A 17,253-nucleotide genomic window follows, 5' to 3' on the forward strand; every position below is an offset into this window, starting at 1 on the left:
CAGTCTTCCCGCCTCCCAGTGAATGATGCCTCTGCTCCCCAGCACAGCCAGGACCTGGGGCCGTCCCCCTGCCCCTCTTCCACATGGGGTGGGGGTGTCCCTTCTCCACATCATGGACACCCATGATGTCCATCTCTGCGGTCCACGCTCCCTGCCACAGTGACACCGGAGCTGCAGCTGAGATGCCAGACCGCAGGGGTCTGAAGGGCACTCCCCAGAGCTGAGCTGTCCCTGCAGATCCCACGCCCCCCCCCCCCCCCCCCCGCTTGTACCAGGAGAAGGGAGGCTTTCAAATTCCTTTACAAACAAGGAAACCTCCCAGAACGTTCTGTCTCAGGCTTCAGTTTGATGTAATCATCGGTGAGTCAACACCTTTGTTACACTTTGGGCTGCACATCATGTGACAGGAGGCCTCCTGGGGTCCTTCCTGGCAGAACCGCCCCTCCTCTGACTAGCCCAGATGTGTCCCCACTCTGCTTCCCCCGCTGTCCGGTGACTGTCACTTCCCCAATCTCTGCAGTGAGACTGTTGGCTTCTGGCCAGTGGGGACACCCTTCTCGCTCATCCTTGCTCCCTACACATAGAGCTGCCCGAGTCAGCGAGCAAAAGTGCCTCACCAGGCCTGGGCGTACTTCTCCTAAAAAGTGATTTATCACCTGGAGTTCTTAGTTGGGTGTCCTATAGGTTATCAGCAACCCCACCTGCAGGGTCTGTGGTCGGGGTCCCACCCAAGGAATAGAGAAGTCTCAGGCAGTGACCTGAGGACTTGCAGAGGCAAGAGTCCTCTGGAGCCAGCTGGCCATCTCCTAGTTCATGCACCTGATGAGAGTCCACTTTGGGCAAAGCCCCGTGCCAGGCACTGGGGAGTAGAGACCACTTCGGGCCCTTAGGGACTTCATGGTCCTTGAGAGACACAGACACGTAGAGAGACGTTAACTCTGGCACGGAAAACATAAGAGGAAGGCATGGGGAACTGGGATCCCAGGGCCGGGTTGGGGGAGTCAGGACGGCTCCCCGGGCAGGGACCTCTGAGCAGAGACCCGAGGAAGCACTCTCTGAGCTGTCAGAGTGGCCATGAGCTCCAAGATGCACCTGGGTTTTATGTATTTGTTACCTGGCTGCTGCCCTGAAAGAATTAGCTGGAAAAATACCTAAAAGCAAAGAGCGTCCAGGCGCATCAGGCCCTGGAGGACGAGGGTCTTCAGGCTCTGAGTCTAGGTGGGTGGCAGCTGCGCCGGGGTGGTGGTGGTGGGGAGATGGGGGGGCACAGGAGTGCCTGGGGCCTGGGCCTAGTAGGATAGCCCTGTGCTGTCATGCACCCCGAGAAGCAGAGACACAAATGCTGCGTGTGCATCTGAATCTGAGCAGGGCCTGTTAAAGACCTCGTCTCAAACATTACAGTTCCTAGGGTAGGACCCTGAATAAGAATTTTTAACAAGCTCCTCAAGTTACGTTTGAGTAAACCCTGCTGTAGGGTCAAAGCTTCTTCCCTTTGCCCGATTTGCTCCCGGCCTGGTGAAAGGGCATCGTCACAATCATTCCCACCGCACAAGGGATGAAGGGACACGTGTGTTGGCTCGCGAGCACCTCGCTCAGCGCATCCAGGAGCATCCAGGAGCAGAAGCTCAGGTCCCACATCTCAGCCCACCTCTGGTATTCCTTCACCCCATCCCACCCCCACCCACCAGACTCACCTTCCTGCTCCTGCCCCCACCCAGGCCAAGGACCTTGATATTTGTGAAAGAACAGAGACTTGATCAAATCCACGGGCTCATGGCAGCCTCTCTGGGACGCTGAGGGAGAAGGAGGGGCTCAGAGGGAAGACTCTGGGGGACCCCTCGCTCCCAGGCATGTGCAGCAAATGCTCAGATCTTAGTACAATGGAAGCTGTAGTTGGATTAGCTGCCGGGCAGCCACTGCTCTCCAGCAGGCTGGGTGTGTGTGCACATACGTGTGAGCAGCAGCGTGCACCTCTGTAGGAAATGTTTCGTTATCTGCGCTCTGTATGTCTTCATGGGAAACTACCATCAGGAGTGGCGTATGGACTTATGCTGGATCTCCCAGATGGTCAAAGGACACGGCCACCTTGGGGCCACCTTCCTCCCACCTCATTCCTTGTGGAAAGGTGACAGACAGTCCGTTCACGGGTGCGGCTGGAGAAGGGCACCGATTGCACTTGCTCACCAGCCCCAGTACCTTGCAGGAGGGGCCTCTCTGACGCTTGGTGAATTGAGATATACACGCAGGGGATGCAGGGCAGTGCCACGCATGCAGCAGGTGGCATCCGAGTGCGACCTAGTATTACTGCTGTCACTCCCTGCACCAGCACCTGCACAGGGACACCGTGATGAGCAGGACTCCGGGCTCCAGCCACGTGTGTCCTCTTTCAATTCCTCGAGGAAGACAGTCTCCCCCATCTGGGTCTTTGCTCATAATCTTTGCCCGGTTCAGTCCGGCTTGTCCTTCAGATCTCAGCTTCAATGCCACCACCTCAGAGCCCCCACTGGGGCCCTGGCTCCTGGGGTAGAGGGTCTCCCCAGCTGTCGCTCTGGGCACCCCACTTTCTCCCTTCACTGGCCTCTGGCTTCTGCCTTCACAAACCAATCCCATTCCTATCCTCTCCTCTGCTTTTGCTCTTCTCTTTCCTTAACATTTTTTTTTTTAAAGAAAACAACTTTTTGTTTTGAAATAACTCAAGATACTCGGAAAAGTAGTAAAAACAGTGCAGAGAGTTCCTGTGATGCAAACATCTTTTGTCACCACGGCGTATTTATCAAAAACCAAGACGTGAACGTCAGTATGGTGCAGACTCATTTGTATTTTTGTGTTTTAACAGTTTTTTCCCTACTGTCCTTCTTCGCTTCCCGGATCCCAATCAGGAAACCACATTACTCTTAATTCCCACGTCTCCTCTGTTTCGCCCGGGCCGTGACAGCTCCCCAGGTGTCTGGGGACACCGCAGACAGGCACCTCCTGGACAGCAGAAATGTATTTCTCACCGTTCCGGAGGCTGGAAGTTCGAGATCAGAGCCAGCGTGGTGGGATGAGAGCCCTTTCTGCTCATGGACTTCTGGTTGTGCCCTGCCATGGGAAGGAGCCAGGGAGCTGTCCGCAGTGTCTTTTATAAGGGCACGAATTCCGTTGATGGAGTCTCCACCCTCATGACCTAATCACCTCCCAAGGGCCCCATCTCCTACACCATCACCCCGGGGGGTTAGGGTTTGGACCACTTAGTCAAGGCAGCGGGCGCCACTTAGCATCCTTCTCTCCTTGGGCTCTGTTTGCAGAAACAAGGTGCCAAGTCAAGCTCACGTGCCATAGCACTTGTCACCAATGGGCATATGTCATATTCTCTACTTTTCTATTTTATTCCTTGTTATTTTTTAAAATTTTATTGTCTCTCCATGCAAGAATGTTGCTCCACTGGGGCAGGGATTTTTGTGGTTTTCTTCATTTATTTCCAATACCCAGGACGGTTCCAGATAAGCAGTGGGCATTCAATAAATATCTGCAGATGAACGAATTACCCTCACCACAGTTTGTACCCTCATGTTTATCTGCTTGATTAGCTGGTTGTGGCCAGAGTCCATGTCTGCTGGGCTTGCACTTGTACCTTGTATGACTTCCATGTCTGAGGCTCTGTAGGTGCCCCCAAACAATGGCCTTTGGGTAAAAGAGCTAAATAAGCAAGAGTGGGCTGGGCATGCTGCTCATTGGGGTGTGAAGTGTTTCCTCTTGGAGTCCAAGGTCATTTTTCTGGCCTGGGTCTCTGCAGAAGAGATGGGGACAGGATTTCTCAGCCCTAGCATTGTCCTCTGCCATTCTGGTGGCAGTGGGTTCACAAGGGGAGGTCCTGAGTATCCATATGATCAGAGAGAGAAATGAAAGTGGGTTCTCAAGAACAAGATGAGGCTTGACAATAGCAGCAGAAATTCAAATGGAGGTGACTCTATTGAACAAGACCTGGGGAGGCTGGGAGACAGAAGAGGAGGTTAGAATGCCAGAAGATGACCATGTGAGGGCACAAAGAGAGGAGGCCACCTGTGAGCCCAGCCAAGGAGAGGGGCCTCAGGAGGAATCAGCCTAACACCTGGGTCTCAGACTCCAGCTTCCAGAACTGTGTGATAACACAGTTTCTGTTGTTAAGCTGCCCTTTTACTGGACAGGATGGACGAGGTCAATTGGAGAAAGGGCCACTGGAGGAGCAGGTGCACATAGGTGCAAGTGCCCCCTATAGTGCTGAGTGGAGGTGTCTGCTCATGTGCCCGTGTGAGAATGAGGGATGCGAGGGGTCCAGGGAGGGCTCAGGGTGTGATGCGGATGACCAAGCCATTCTAAAATCAGGAAGAAATAGAACAGAGTAACACCAGCTTCTTTTTTTTATTTTTTTTATTTATGATAGTCACACACAGAGAGACAGAGAGAGAGAGGCAGAGACATAGTCAGAGGGAGAAGCGGGCTCCATGCACCGGGAGCCCGACGTGGGATTCGATCCCGGGTCTCCAGGATCGCGCCCTGGGCCAAAGGCAGGCGCCAAACCGCTGCGCCACCCAGGGATCCCGTAACACCAGCTTCTTGTTCAAGGTCCCCGTCCCAGATGTTTGTGCAGGCACCTCATCCTCACTACTCTCCTTCACACAACTTATCCTGGTCTGGAATGAAGTCTCTGTGGTTTCCACACACTGCAGCTTGCTCAACATCATCCTCCGGCCTTTCTCTCTGCTGGAGTCTCTCCCCTGTTCCCAAACCTGCTGTCTGGTGAAGGCTTATTTACTCAAGACCAGCTCAATATCACCTCTTCCAAGAAGGTTTTCCTGACCTCTTTCTCTCTCTCTCCACCCCCCCCACCCCCCCATGCTATATCATTGTGTTCATCCCAGGACCGTGTGACAGTTGAGTGATGAGGCCTGCCATGACACCCAGCCGGGAGCTTCAGTGTGTGACATGCAGCCACCCTGGAGCCCATCTCAACCTCATACATGGTAGCTCTTGTGTGACCATGTGCCCAGTGAACTTCAGACAACTCTGGACCTTGGTCTTACACACATCACACAGGCAGGGCCTCCCTCTGACCTTGGACTGGTCGGGCAAACAGTGAGAGAAATATCTGCCAAGGCAGGAGAGACATTTCGCAAGGGAAAGGCACACGGGAGTGGGTCTGAGCCCACGAGGAGACCCAATCCTGAAATGCTGTCCCTGAGCTGGAAGCTCAGATGCAGACAAGCTGTCCGGGTCCCATCTCAGCCATCTGCCCAACCATATGTCAACACAGGTGCCATCTGGGTCCCAGGGCCTAAGCCTCTCACTGTCCTCAGCCTCTGCACATGCCCTCACGTCCCCTCTGTAAAATGGGTACACGGACATACTCTGAGGGGTTGTCGAGGGATTCAGGAGATGACAGGTATAAGTGTCCCCAAAGGCTGGCACAAAGTAGGTGCTCAGTACTTTGAGGTGTGCCCAAGGCTTGAGGTTCTGACCTTTTGCAATACAGTGCAGACTCTGGATCAGGGCAGCAGGTACAGCCTCACTGGGAGCACACTAGGGCCATGCAGGGTGGGCTGGGCAAGCACTCAGATTTAAAGGGGTGGCTAATTAGAGGACAATTTGAGTGAAGGACTCATTCATTCATTCATTGATTCTTTAAAGTGTCCGATCCATTTCATTTGCTAGACGAGGAAGTGTCTGTAGGGGCTTTCATAAAAGAGGAGGGAGAGTAAGCTTGCCTGCATCCCAGGGGAGTGATGCATCTGGAACCAGGCTTCTGGTTCTTCATCATGTCTTTCCTGCAGCAGAGCACAAGACTGAAAATGTGGGTCTTGGGGCTGCACTCCCTGGGGCAATTCCTGCCTCCACCCTTGTGTGACTGGAGAAGTAGCCTGCTCTCTCCAAGCCTTGACTCCCCCATCTGTAAAATGGGGATAATAGCACTACCTGCCTCACAGCAGATAAAGGCAACCATCCAGGTGAAGCACGTGGCACCAGGCCTGGTACACGGTAAGCTATTAATGTGACCGTTCCCAGCATTACTTCCATAAGGACAATGACACTCAGTGTTTGCAAAATGCTTTATTACTCTTGTTGATGCTAAAATTCGTGGCTAGTCATCAATGTCTTCAACGGATACTCTAGTGTTTGCAACAAGTCTCTATTCTCCTGCCCCCAGCCACGCCAGGAGGTTGTAATGAAGCCTCAGGATAGTTTGATGCTGTGATGGGCCCTTTCCACCCTGGTGTCCACTTGCTTTTCTTCTAGGACAAGGAGCACTGGAATGTGTTAAAATCTATGGTGATGGGTAGGGAACACCCCGGCCTCTTTATTTGATGTCAAGGAACCTTCAACCTTTCACCTGATCCTTCCTTGGATGCATGGGGGAAATTGAGGTCCAGAGAGGAATAGGATCACCCCAATGCCCCACAGCTGGTTAGCTGGGACATAAGCCCCATTCCTTGTTTTTTTTCTGAACCATGATGAATGGATGGCTGGTATTGCTGGCAAGAGAAGGCCTCTGCTTAGAACTACATTTCTTGGTAGAAATGCCTGCCAGAACAATCCTCCTACAGAGCTCGGTGGCACTGGGCTGGGCATCAGAGGCCTGGATTCTGGGCCTCTCTCTACTGCTAACATGCTGTGTGTCCTTGGGCAAGTCAACCAACCTCTCTGGGCCTCGGTGCTAGACTCCACTGATGAAGAGTGAGGGCCAGATCAAATGCTCTCGAAGGTTCCTCAAGGTGGCCACGTCTTGCAGTTGTGTGAAAAGCAGCCATCGTTAGTATATCAATACTATGATTATTATTACTTGTAAATGCTTCATTAGTCAACGAAACCTGTGTCAATCACCAGCTCCCAGTAGGGACTTCCACTATGGAGGCCTGTGCCCTTTCAGGAGAAACACCCACCTCAGGGATGGGTCACTTTGCCAAGGAAGAGGATGTTCGTGGCATTCTCCACAATGAGCATCATAAAGGGCCTGTTGAACATGATCTTGTGAGGCCTCATTGGGGCCGACTTGAACATGAAGATTGCTTCTGTGGCTGCAGCCGCTTGAGTCCCCGACTCGTCCACCTCCACCATAGCCTTGTGCACCATCTGCAGAGGAAAGATCAGATGTCACCAAACCATCAGGGCCTGGGAGATGCCATCACTGGAGACGGTGAAGCTTCTGCCATCACTGTCCAACTCTCTGTGCAACCATGCCACCAAGCAGGTAGCAAATGACAGGTAGTCGTGCCACTACTGTGCACTGGGATCTGTGCCTTCCCTTGAATTTTCATGGAATCTTGAAGCAAGGATGTGACCCTCCAATTTTATAGAGAGAAAGGAGGCTCAGAGAGGCCAAGTAAGTGTCACACAGCTAGTGAGTGAAGGAGCTAGCACCTAAGTCTTAGTTTTGATTGCTTCTTGAGAGCTCCTCCTAAGATGCGGTGCTGGATATGGCTTCCCATTGCACATAGGATGAGGTGCAAAGTGATATCTTTGTTTCTTGAAGGAAAAGAGGAGAGTGAGAGAGAAAGAGGGAGAGAGAATTTAGAAGGTGGAATGGAATGAAAGGAGTGGAGCAGAATAAATTAAAATAGAATAGAATAGAATAGAATAGAATAGAATAGAATAGAATAGAGCAAAATAGAACAGAAATCACAGAAAGCTTCTTCTGAGCTCACCTCAGACACCTGGATATTAGTGTCATTGGTCATGCCAGTCAGGTCAGCGTGGGAGGTAAAGACGTCATTGATGCCCAGCGTAGGGAGAACTTTGTCCAGCTGGTAGGAGCCCTCAATGGAGAACTTGGGAAGATAGAGCTCAAGCTGCCTGGAAAGAGAATAGGAACTTTCATCGGCTGGCTGAACTCATATCCCAGCTACCTGCCCTCAGTTTCATAATGGTCCTCCAGCCCCTTGCCTAGAGCCCACCCGACTCTGGACTTGGACCATGGGGTCTGTCCCCATGGGTCCCCGCCCACTCTGACAGCCCCATCAGGAAAGGGGGCACTCAGGCCTGCTCCCTCCAGCTGGGTCAGGCCCCAGGGGCTGGGCCCTCACACGATGCCTCCAGGTTGGGAGGCAGCTCCTGGGCTGGGTGAGACCTTCCCACGACCGCTGTGTCTCCCTGGCAGTGTGCAGGGCCAGCCTGGCCTCATGTCGCCTGTGGAATACCTCTTTGTGAACATCTTGAGCCACTTCTTCAGTGTTTTCTCACTCATTCCATTCTCCAGCTGTCCCATCTGGCCCTCACCGGGGAGGACGAACAGAGCGGTGGCGTTCCCTTTGTAGGGGACACCCACCACCCTGCAGGAGAGGTTCCGGTCCACGTAGTAGTAATAATGGTCTTCCTGTTTCATCATGGGCACCTGAACCACCGTCTCCGAGGTCACATGGAAGTCCTGCTTGCGGGTGCTTTTGTGGTTGAAGCCTGTCTCCCACTTAGCTAAATATCAAAATGGAAAAGGTGTTAGAAAGTCCGAGCTGCAGATGAACGGCGTCGAGACAGTAAACCCACCAAACAGAGCTCATCCCCCCTTGCGCAGTCTCCTCCTCAGTGGCAGGGATCCCGCAACCCTTGGACTAGAAAGGTGAGCCTTTTTATAACTTCGGGGACGTGCCCGGGGACGTGCCTGAACTTTCTATGAGGTTTTCCTTCCACGTGTGCAAAGCAAAGGGTATGGTTTTCATGTCCTTGGAGGCCCTTAACTGCCAAAGTTGTTTGTTTGATCTCTGGTGTTACTCAAGGTCGAATATCTTCTAGAAGAAGGTCCGCAGTAATGACGGCTGACAAAGCCACACTACACCTTGGGGAGTTATTCTGTTTTTCACTCTTTTCCCATTTTTGGATTTTGATCTCAGTTTGGGGGAGAGAGTTTGTAAGGTTCCTGGACATACAGGACTTTTCCTACTGAGAAGCCCTCACTTATGCTTCCTGCTGTGTCTGATCCCTCCAGCTCTTCTGCATCAACGAGATACAGATAGTTTTCTGCATCTTCTTAGTAGATGTAAGATACGGAGCCCACCCCAGGACCCCACATAGCTTCTGTCACAGTTGTCCCCTGCAGCCTGGTGTCAGAGAGAGAGAGTCCTGCATGGGGGGGTGGGGGACATGAAAACTCGGACTCCAAGCTGGATGCTCGCCATCTGTGCTCCTAGGAAGGGGGAGGCAGTTAACAAGCTGTTTCCCTCTTTCCTCTCTCCCTTCCTCCCCTCTTTATCTACTTCTGCCTCCACATCCTCAGCCAGGCCCCACATGGGGGCACCAAAGGGGCTCTGCATCCAGAAGGAGAAGCAGACGTGAGAGCGGAGATGAGTAGGGGTATCCACCAGAAACGTCAGGGAGATGGAGCTGGGGGGATCAGCTGTTGTGGGACGGGGGGAGAAGACTCTCCAGAGGCCAGGTGCTTGTCGAGGGATTTCTCTGCTGAAAGAAGAGCCTAGCCCCTAGGAGGGCATGGGGGCAAGGGTGTAGGGGAAGGGGGAGGCCCTCCAAGGCCCTTCTAAGACCTACAATCCTTCCCTGAGTGGCAGTACGGTGGCCATGGCAATCTCGTTGTGGAAGTTGGGGCCCAAGGCCCATGAACAAGAGCCAGCTCTTCCCAGGGTGGCAGGTGGAGGGGGGACAGCAGCCGGGGTCACTGACATTCCCTTACACCATAGGAAGATGCCTGACCTACCCTCTGCTGATTGTTGGCCTCACTCTGTCAACAAGGCACCAGAAGGGACTAACTCTACTCTCTCACCTTTATGGGTGTGGGACTTGGGGGGCCCTTTTGACAAAAACAGAGGAAAGGAGAGCATTCGGCCCAGAGCACCGGGGTCTTACCTTTAAAGAAAATGTAATTCACCATCACCATGGCCTCAGTGCTATCCAGGTCCTTAGCCAAGTCCACGATCTTGCCTTTGGTTTGCTTCGCCACGTAATCGTTGATCTGCTTCTGGGCCCCCGCAGGGTCCCCAAAGTTGGTGGGGAAAGTGTCTGCCAGGTACAGCGTCTTCACGGCCTGGAGGAAGGTGTCTTGGAGGCGCACGGTGGGGCTGATGAACAGGGCGTTGCCGAGGCTCAGCTGGATGTCCTCCCTGGGCTGGGTGAAGTCCCGCAGCAGCTGGTGGATCCTGCGGTGCAGCGCCTCCTCCAAGCCCTCCTGGGGACGGAGGCCCAGGCCTTCTAGGATCTGCACCTTTGTGGACGATCCAGCCCCCAGGGACAGCATGGCCAGGGTCGTGGAGATGCTCAGAGGAGAGAAGAAGATATTCTGATCGGGGGCAGCTGTAGCCAAGGCCCTGTAGAGGTCGAAGGCGAAGTCCCTGCTGGCGGGGGCCACCGTGCTGGCCACAGGCGGCTCCTTGACTCTCTTCTTCATCTCCCGGGGGCGGTGGCGGTGCAGGCTGGCACCCGGCGAGCTGAAGAGCATCAGGCACAGAAGGAGGCAGAGCTTCATGGTGGCTGCTCCTCGCTCTGAAAGGACAGCGGGGAGGTGTCCTCAGGGAGGGTGCACAGCGGGGGCACCTCCTCAGAGAGGGGACTGGGTGTCTAGGGCCGGTGTCCCAGGCTTGTGACCACCCAGCATGCAGCATCTAAGGGAGATGATGAGCCTGTGCAGTTGGGAGAGGGGGGTAAGGAGAGCCGTGGAGGCTCGAGGACAGAGACTCGGGGGACGTGAGCACCTAAAGGTCGGGAGAGGAAGGGGAAAGCAGAGTTCGCAGAGCAGAAGTGGGGGCTGGCCACCAGAGCAAGAATCCTCTCGTCCATATCAGGGTTCGTGCTACAGGAGGTGGGACATGGGAGTACATGGCTCTCTTCTCTCTGCCTCATCAGCATCTCTGAGGTTCCCAGGCAATGAGAAGCCTGCTTCCAAGGTGGCCTGTGACTGTCACTTCAATCCCTGGAGGCAGCGTTTGCAAGGCCCGGTGGTCCTTCTGTGAACTCAGACCAATTACCACTCCCCCACCACGGGCCCCTCGGAACTGCTGGATTTATTCTCATTCACTCAGCAAATACATATTGAGCATCTCCCCCGTGGCCGGCAGGGTGCCAGGCTCCAGAGATGTGCTGGGGAACACGCGGATGCCAGTTGGTTCTTTTCTCCTTTCTCCCATCCACCCCCTGGGGCAGGGAGCAGGGCTGTGCAAGGACCCGGGGGCCATCCTCGCTCCTCATCAGAGGCACCTCCCCACTCCCAACCCCATGAGAAAATTCTACGCTCTGAATGTGAGCATCTCGACTTCCCTCCTACTCTGTGGTGGCTGAACTGTGTCCCCCACATTCCTACAATGAAGTCCTAACACCTAGCACCTCAGAATGTGACCGTATTGGGAGGAAGGGTCTTTAAAGAAGTGATGAAGTCAAAACAAGGTTGTATGGGCAGGCCTAGTGAGAAGAGGTGAGGACCCAGACACACACAGAGGGGCGTCCACTTGAGGACACAGGGATGGGGCCAGCATCTGCGAGGCCAGGGGACAGGCCTCAGGAGGAATCAGCCCTTCCAGACCCATTTCCTCTTGTGTGCTGCTTTGTTACTGCAACCCTGAGCCAAGACATGTCTTCTTCCTTCCGTCCCCCAGAGAAGGAGGCCTCCTAGGTGGGCCCTGGGAGGTCCTCAGCCCCTGCCTCCTCCCTCCTCTCCTGCTCCATCTGCCTAGACCCTTCCTCTCCAACCAGAAAACCTTCCTGGGCCCAGGCCTTCCGAAGTCCCCCATGTCCACCGTCTTCCGTGACCAGCCCAGACTCGGCAGCCTAGCCTCCTGAGTTCAAAGGTCAGCCCCAGTACTTCCCATGAGTGTGGTTTGGGGTAAGTTGGTCATGTCCTGAGCCACTGACCACACCCACACCCCCCAATCTGTGCAGCGGAGGTGACTCCAGTACCTGCCCCAGGTGCTGACTGGGGGCTTTAAGGAGTCGACACAGGTCAAGGCGCACACCTGTTGCAGTGGAAGTGTCAGCTGTGGCTGTGGCAGCTTCCAGTCAAAGCCCCACCGAGGTCGCCGGTTCCTCAGCTGTGCTGTGGGGTACACACTCTCACTGCACACTTGCTCTCGTGTGGGCCTAGTGGCCTGTGTGCTGAGAAAAGCCCTAGAGGGTGAGATCTCCCTCCAGCTGGGTCTTCTTCCTCCAAGGACACAGTGTCATCAAGTCCCCAGCCTCAGGGTCCTGCCAGAGTCACATGACCCACACAAACCTCAAACGCAAAGGCCCCAAACAGCTGCAATGGGCATTGCATACAAAGTGGCCCACTTGGAGGGGGGAGGGCAGGGGGAGAGAGGGCCAGTGACCTTGGGAGTCAGGCTGACCCGGCTGCAGTCCTGAGTTTGAGCAAAATCAAGTGACCTGAGCAGGGCACGCTCACCAACCCCGGCGTTTAGATCACACCTGAGCTCACAAAGGAGGCTCATTTAGAACATTCTGTTTGCAGAAGCTCCGGCCACCCAGAATCAAATACTGCAGCCTCAGCAGTCACGGGCCTGCTGTTGGGTGCTGCGCCGTCTCCTCCTATCTGCCCTCCCTCGGCCTCACACCCACCTTCAGAGGCAGGTTCTGCTATTAGCGCTGTTCAGAGGGGTCACCTGACGCTCAGACAGGCCAAGTCCTTGGCTGATGGTGGTAAAGCTCAGTTCTTTTTTTTTAGAGATTTTATTTATCTATTCATAAGAGGCAGAGACACAGGCAGAGGGAGAAGCAGGCTCCCTGAGGGGAGCCCGATGCGGGACTCGATCCCGGGACCCCGGGACCACACTCTAAGCCAAAGGCAGATGCTCAACCGCTGAGCCACTCAGGCATCCCAGCAAAGCTCAGTTCCGAGGCTCACAGCCCGTGCTCTACACCGCCAGGCCATTTGGCTTCCCCAGCTCCCGGGCCTCCTTCTGCGCCACCGCCTCCAGTCTCTGGATCCCCCGCCTCAGCAGCCAGCACTATAGCTGCTCATCTGCAGATAATTAAGCCACAGGGTCTGGGCTTCCCAGGTTGACACCCCCTTTCTGTTTGCACCCTGGGTGTCAGTCTTTAGAGGATGTGGGTGGGTGGTTTAATCTCTGGGTCCTTTAAACTAGCCAATTTTACAGCACAGTATGGTCCCTCCTGCAAAGTGTTAGAGCCGTCAATGTAGCAGGATGCTGCTGAGCAAACACTTCAGCTCAACCTCCGCTCCCTTATTATCACAGATTAACACCGAGCTGATAATTGCCTCAAAAGAAATGCTTTCAGAGAATAGTTGCAGACACCGAGGGAGGTTCCTGCTTGGATGGAGCCCAGAGGCAGTTGGCGCAGGCAGGAGAGAGAGTTCTGGCCTCCTGTGCCTTCAGCTGGCCCGGTGGCCTTGGGCCAGTTCCTTCCTCTCTGCAGGCCTCAGCTTGTTCATAAACAATTCTCCCCACCACTGCCCCTTTGCCCACCACCAAGCACCAGAGGTCTGGTGGGCCAGAGCCACTTTCTCAGCACCCACTGAGTCTCCCCAGACACCAGGGTCTCCTTGGAGGTGGCTCCAGCCTCATGCACTCTCCCCCGGGGTGCAGGTTTGGGACCTAGAACTCTCCACTTGGGCTCACTCTCTCTCTCTTACTAAAACCAGTGTTTGAGGACGCCTGGGTGGCTCAGTGGTTGAGCCTCTGCCTTCAGCCCAGGGTGTGATCCTGGGGTCCTGAGATCGACTCTTGCATCAGGCTCAGGCTCCCCGCAGGGAGCCTGCTTCCCCCTCTGCCCCTGTCTCTGCCTCTCTCTGTGTCTCTTGTGAATAAACAAATAAAATCTTAAAAAAAAAAACCCCAAACAGTGTTCATTAACAACCTATTCGATACTCTACAAATATTACTGCATCTACCCATCAAAGGAAGAAACATCATTGAGACCATTTTGCAGATGGGTAAACTGAGGCTGAGCAAAATGGTATATAGCTTGTCTCAGCCAGTGAGTGATGGAGCCGGGATTAAAATCCAGATTCCTGTGACTGGTGTACACACTGCCTCATTCTTCCTTTCACGGTTCTGAGACAGATGCCTTGTTCCCTCTCCCCTGTAGCTAGGTCCTGGTGAGTATCCCTGGGTCTCGCCCAAGATCATTTATGCTCCTCCACAGCAACAAAGAGCTGGTATCATCACCATCATTGTACAGAGGAGGAAATAGGGGGTCCGAGAGAGTGGAGGCATGAGGGTGCTGGTTTTAGGCTTCCCAGTTTCAAACCCGGACTGTGCTGTCATCATATTACTAGGCCTCCGGCCGAAAGACACAGCTTTGACAGAGTTTTGTGCCAACTGTGAGCTGGGGCGAGTCTGCTCCAGGCCCTGGGAGCCTGGCCCCTGGGAGATGGGCTCTCAATCAGGAGAGTGGAGCCTGGCCTGGTTGGCCCTCTCCTCGGCCCCCCGATGCCAGTGTTTCTGCAGAGAGGTCCCCTGCGTGTCCGAGGGAGAAGAGCAGATGGATCCAGCGCATCTGGCACCCCAGGCCAGAGTGACTTGAGCCGGCCGGGCTGGGCAGGGGCTGGGCAGGCGCTGAGGAAGTCCTCCCACTAATCCCCACCATCCATGGACTCCAGATCTGCTGCACTTACTCCGAATGCTAGGTCCCAAAGTCCTACCAGGTCAACTTGGCGCTCAGCTGGGGGAGGTGTGTGCCTAAGGAGACCTGTCTGCTGCTCGCTGTTGTCATGCCTTGCCCCTGCCCGGCCCCTCCCTGTGCATTGTTATTCTCTAGGATGGCCCCTGAGCCCCCACAGTGATGGAAGCTCGGGTTCCACAAGCATTTTCAGGTGCCTTCCTGCCTCCCGGCCTCTGTTCCCAACTAGAGCACGAGCTCCTAGCAGAGAGCAACCGAAAAGGCTCTTGCTGTGAGGTTTGCAGCCAAGGGCTGGTGCTCAGACCCCTTTTTGGAAGAATGAATGAATGAATGAATGAATGAATGAATGAAGTCCTTCTCTATGGCTCAGAGGCTTTAGAACCTGTGCTGGACGTGGAGCCCTCCTGCACCCAGGGCTAAGTTGCCAGGTGGCTTGGAACAACTCTCCCCTGCCATTCGGCTTCCATTTCCCTTTTCCTTCCTTAAAACTCATTTCTTGAGATACGAGTGACATACAAAAAGCCCTGGGCCGTGTACACCCGTGAAACTACCACCAGCACAAACGAACCCATCGCCTCCCGGCCCCCTCTGCCCACCGCCTTATCCTTCATGCTTCTTGATCGGTGACCAAGGACACTGGGCAGTAACTGCCCCTCTCCTTAGAAAAACTGAAAAGTATACTTATTTTATGTCCAAGTTTCACCTATTTAACAAATCGCCACACAGCGTCCGGACCTCGAGCAGCCCCTGAGACCCCTGTAGGTGGCAGCTCCTGCCGGGGCCGCCCTGACTCAGGGAAACAGAGCTGTTCCGTCGTTTCTCCTGATATCTAAAGGTCCGAGATGGCAGGTGCAGAAAGCCAGACAGAGGAGCACCGCCTGTGGACCAGACTCTGTCCCCTCTACCTTGTCTCGGGGTTCCTCCACCTCGGAGCTGTTCTTTGTCATGGGGTCTCTCCTGTGCCTTGTCAGCGATTTAGGGGCATCCCTGGCCTCTACCCACTAGATGCCAGTGCAACCCTGTCCCCAGCTGTGCCCACTACAAATGTCTCCAGATGTTGCCAGATGTGCCGCAGGGATAAAAATCCCTCCTGGGCGAGAGCTACCACATACCGAATCTTCACAGCCACTGTGGAGAAGGTGTAATAATTCGCATCTTACCTATAAGGACACCAAGGTGCTGCCAGATGTAGTGTGTGCCCAAGTTCACAGTTCTGGGGCGGAGGGTGGACTCTGCGGCCTCCAAGGCCCTGGCTCTCTCCCCACCCCTGCGGGAAGTTTTCCTGGTCACTCTGGGGCTGCCCCAAAGCTTCGAAGCCTCTCAAATCCCAGAACCCCAGTATCCCATCAGGCCCCATGCCCTCAAGCCCGTGGGCCCCCCCGTCCGTCTTCAATGCCTGTACTTACTCTGTCTCACAGTCAAGCGTGCACACAGTGGAGGTCCCAGTCCCTCACGCTCAGCGAAAAGCAGAAGCTGTTGGAAGGAGCATTTGTCACTGACCTGGGCAGAGCCCTGACTCCGCCCCCCGCCCCCTTGGCCCTGCCTCATCCTGTCCTGGAGGGCTTCTTGCCAACGGGTAGGCTGTAGGCACAGCCACCTGAGCTCTGACCTAGGGCCACCCACTCGCCAGTCCTACAACAGACCCCCGTTGGCCTCCACAGCATGGGGTCCCCAGGGAGGCCACCTGCTGCTGGCCTTCCAGACACAGAGAAAGGGACACCCTCTTGCAAGCCTTCCTTTCTCCAGGCTGATTCCTCTGCTCCCACAGCCACTTGGCTCTACATCTGGGGCAGGATCGTGCGAGCCCGAGGTCTCCACACCCCCCAACACTACCGGATTCCCAGGCAGTGCTTACCGGATTCCTTCAATGGTGAGAGTCTAGAGGAAGTCAGAGGGACTGTCACCATGGCTGGATGCAGGGACATTGGATCCAGTCCCCTCACTGTGCAAATAACTGAATTGAGGCTCAGAAAGATGAGCGGGACATCCAATTAGGGACATGAATCATTAGGGACAGAATGATGTCAGGTGCCCAGGTCACCAACTTCAAGGTCAAGGCTTTTTCCTTAGGAAAGGGCTGTATCTGGGATTTCAGCTGGCTCAGCTGGAGCTGAACTGCCCTTTTTGACCTTGACCTTGGGGCTCTGGAACTCAGCCCCGCCATTTCAAGAGCATTTCCAAGATGCTGGTTCAGGGTGCTGGCTCAACCCTTGCTTCATTTCCAAGGTCCCCAGGCCCTGGTGTCAGGTGTCCTGCATGTGGCCAAGACCCAGGAGTGGTGTGGGTGAGCTGGGGTGGGGAATTGGCAGAGGAGACAGGGGGCCAGACGTTGCCCAGGGGAAGCGATCTTGGTGTTCAGCAAACAGGGTCCCTCTACTGCCTCTGAGACCAGGAGGAGACTGAGGCCCACCTCAGTCTACAGGTAAACACCATCACTACCGGGCATCGAGCACTTACTTTGTGCTCGCTGCCTCCCAGATGTGCCGGAAGGTGGGTACTAGTATTTCCATTGGATCAGTGAGAAGACAGAAGCAGAGAGAGGTTAGGTAATCAGCCCAAAGGCACACAGCTAATGAGGAGGAGCGTTAGCAAGGGGAAAGCTAGGTCTCTTCCGTCCATTGTCCCATGTGACATAGCAAGAGTCCTTTAAAGAACCTAGAGATTCCTAAACTGTGTTCTTTAGAGTGGAAATCGTATTATATGCCTGTGCTGGGGTGGATAACATGCCCC

At 54.6% G+C, this 17,253-nt stretch overlaps 1 protein-coding gene across 2 annotated transcripts; it reads right to left on the reverse strand.

Annotated features, from left to right (window-relative positions):
- Nucleotides 1-6,051: 6,051 nt before the first annotated feature.
- Nucleotides 6,052-16,045, reverse strand: SERPINA5 (serpin family A member 5). 2 transcript variants are annotated; one of them, XM_041760299.1, is made up of 6 exons: nucleotides 15,930-16,040; nucleotides 15,684-15,790; nucleotides 9,805-10,437; nucleotides 8,151-8,421; nucleotides 7,659-7,806; nucleotides 6,052-7,086 (listed from the first exon to the last, which is right to left on the reverse strand). In XM_041760299.1, the coding sequence occupies exons 3-6, from the start codon at nucleotides 10,418-10,420 to the stop codon at nucleotides 6,898-6,900; spliced, it is 1,224 nt and encodes a 407-aa protein (XP_041616233.1). In that variant the 5' UTR covers nucleotides 10,421-10,437; nucleotides 15,684-15,790; nucleotides 15,930-16,040; the 3' UTR covers nucleotides 6,052-6,897. The 2 variants fall into 2 exon arrangements, with proteins under 2 accessions (XP_041616233.1, XP_041616234.1); XM_041760300.1 differs by lacking the exon at nucleotides 15,684-15,790 and having other exon boundaries at nucleotides 15,930-16,045.
- Between the last annotated feature and the right edge of the window lie 1,208 nt (nucleotides 16,046-17,253).

Source organism: Vulpes lagopus, chromosome 6 (assembly GCF_018345385.1).
Source record: "Vulpes lagopus strain Blue_001 chromosome 6, ASM1834538v1, whole genome shotgun sequence".
In the NCBI taxonomy this organism is placed as follows: Eukaryota; Metazoa; Chordata; class Mammalia; order Carnivora; family Canidae; genus Vulpes; species Vulpes lagopus.

Coding starts and splice junctions, on each gene's coding strand:
- SERPINA5 (XM_041760300.1), bottom strand. CDS start 10,420: ATGAAGCTCTGCCTCCTTCTGTGCCTGATGCTCTTCAGCTCGCCGGGT. Junction 7,807..8,150: donor CTCAAGATGTTCACAAAGAG/GTATTCCACAGG, acceptor TTCTCTTTCCAG/GCAGCTTGAGCTCTATCTTC. Junction 7,087..7,658: donor CTAATATCCAGGTGTCTGAG/GTGAGCTCAGAA, acceptor TTTCCTCTGCAG/ATGGTGCACAAGGCTATGGT.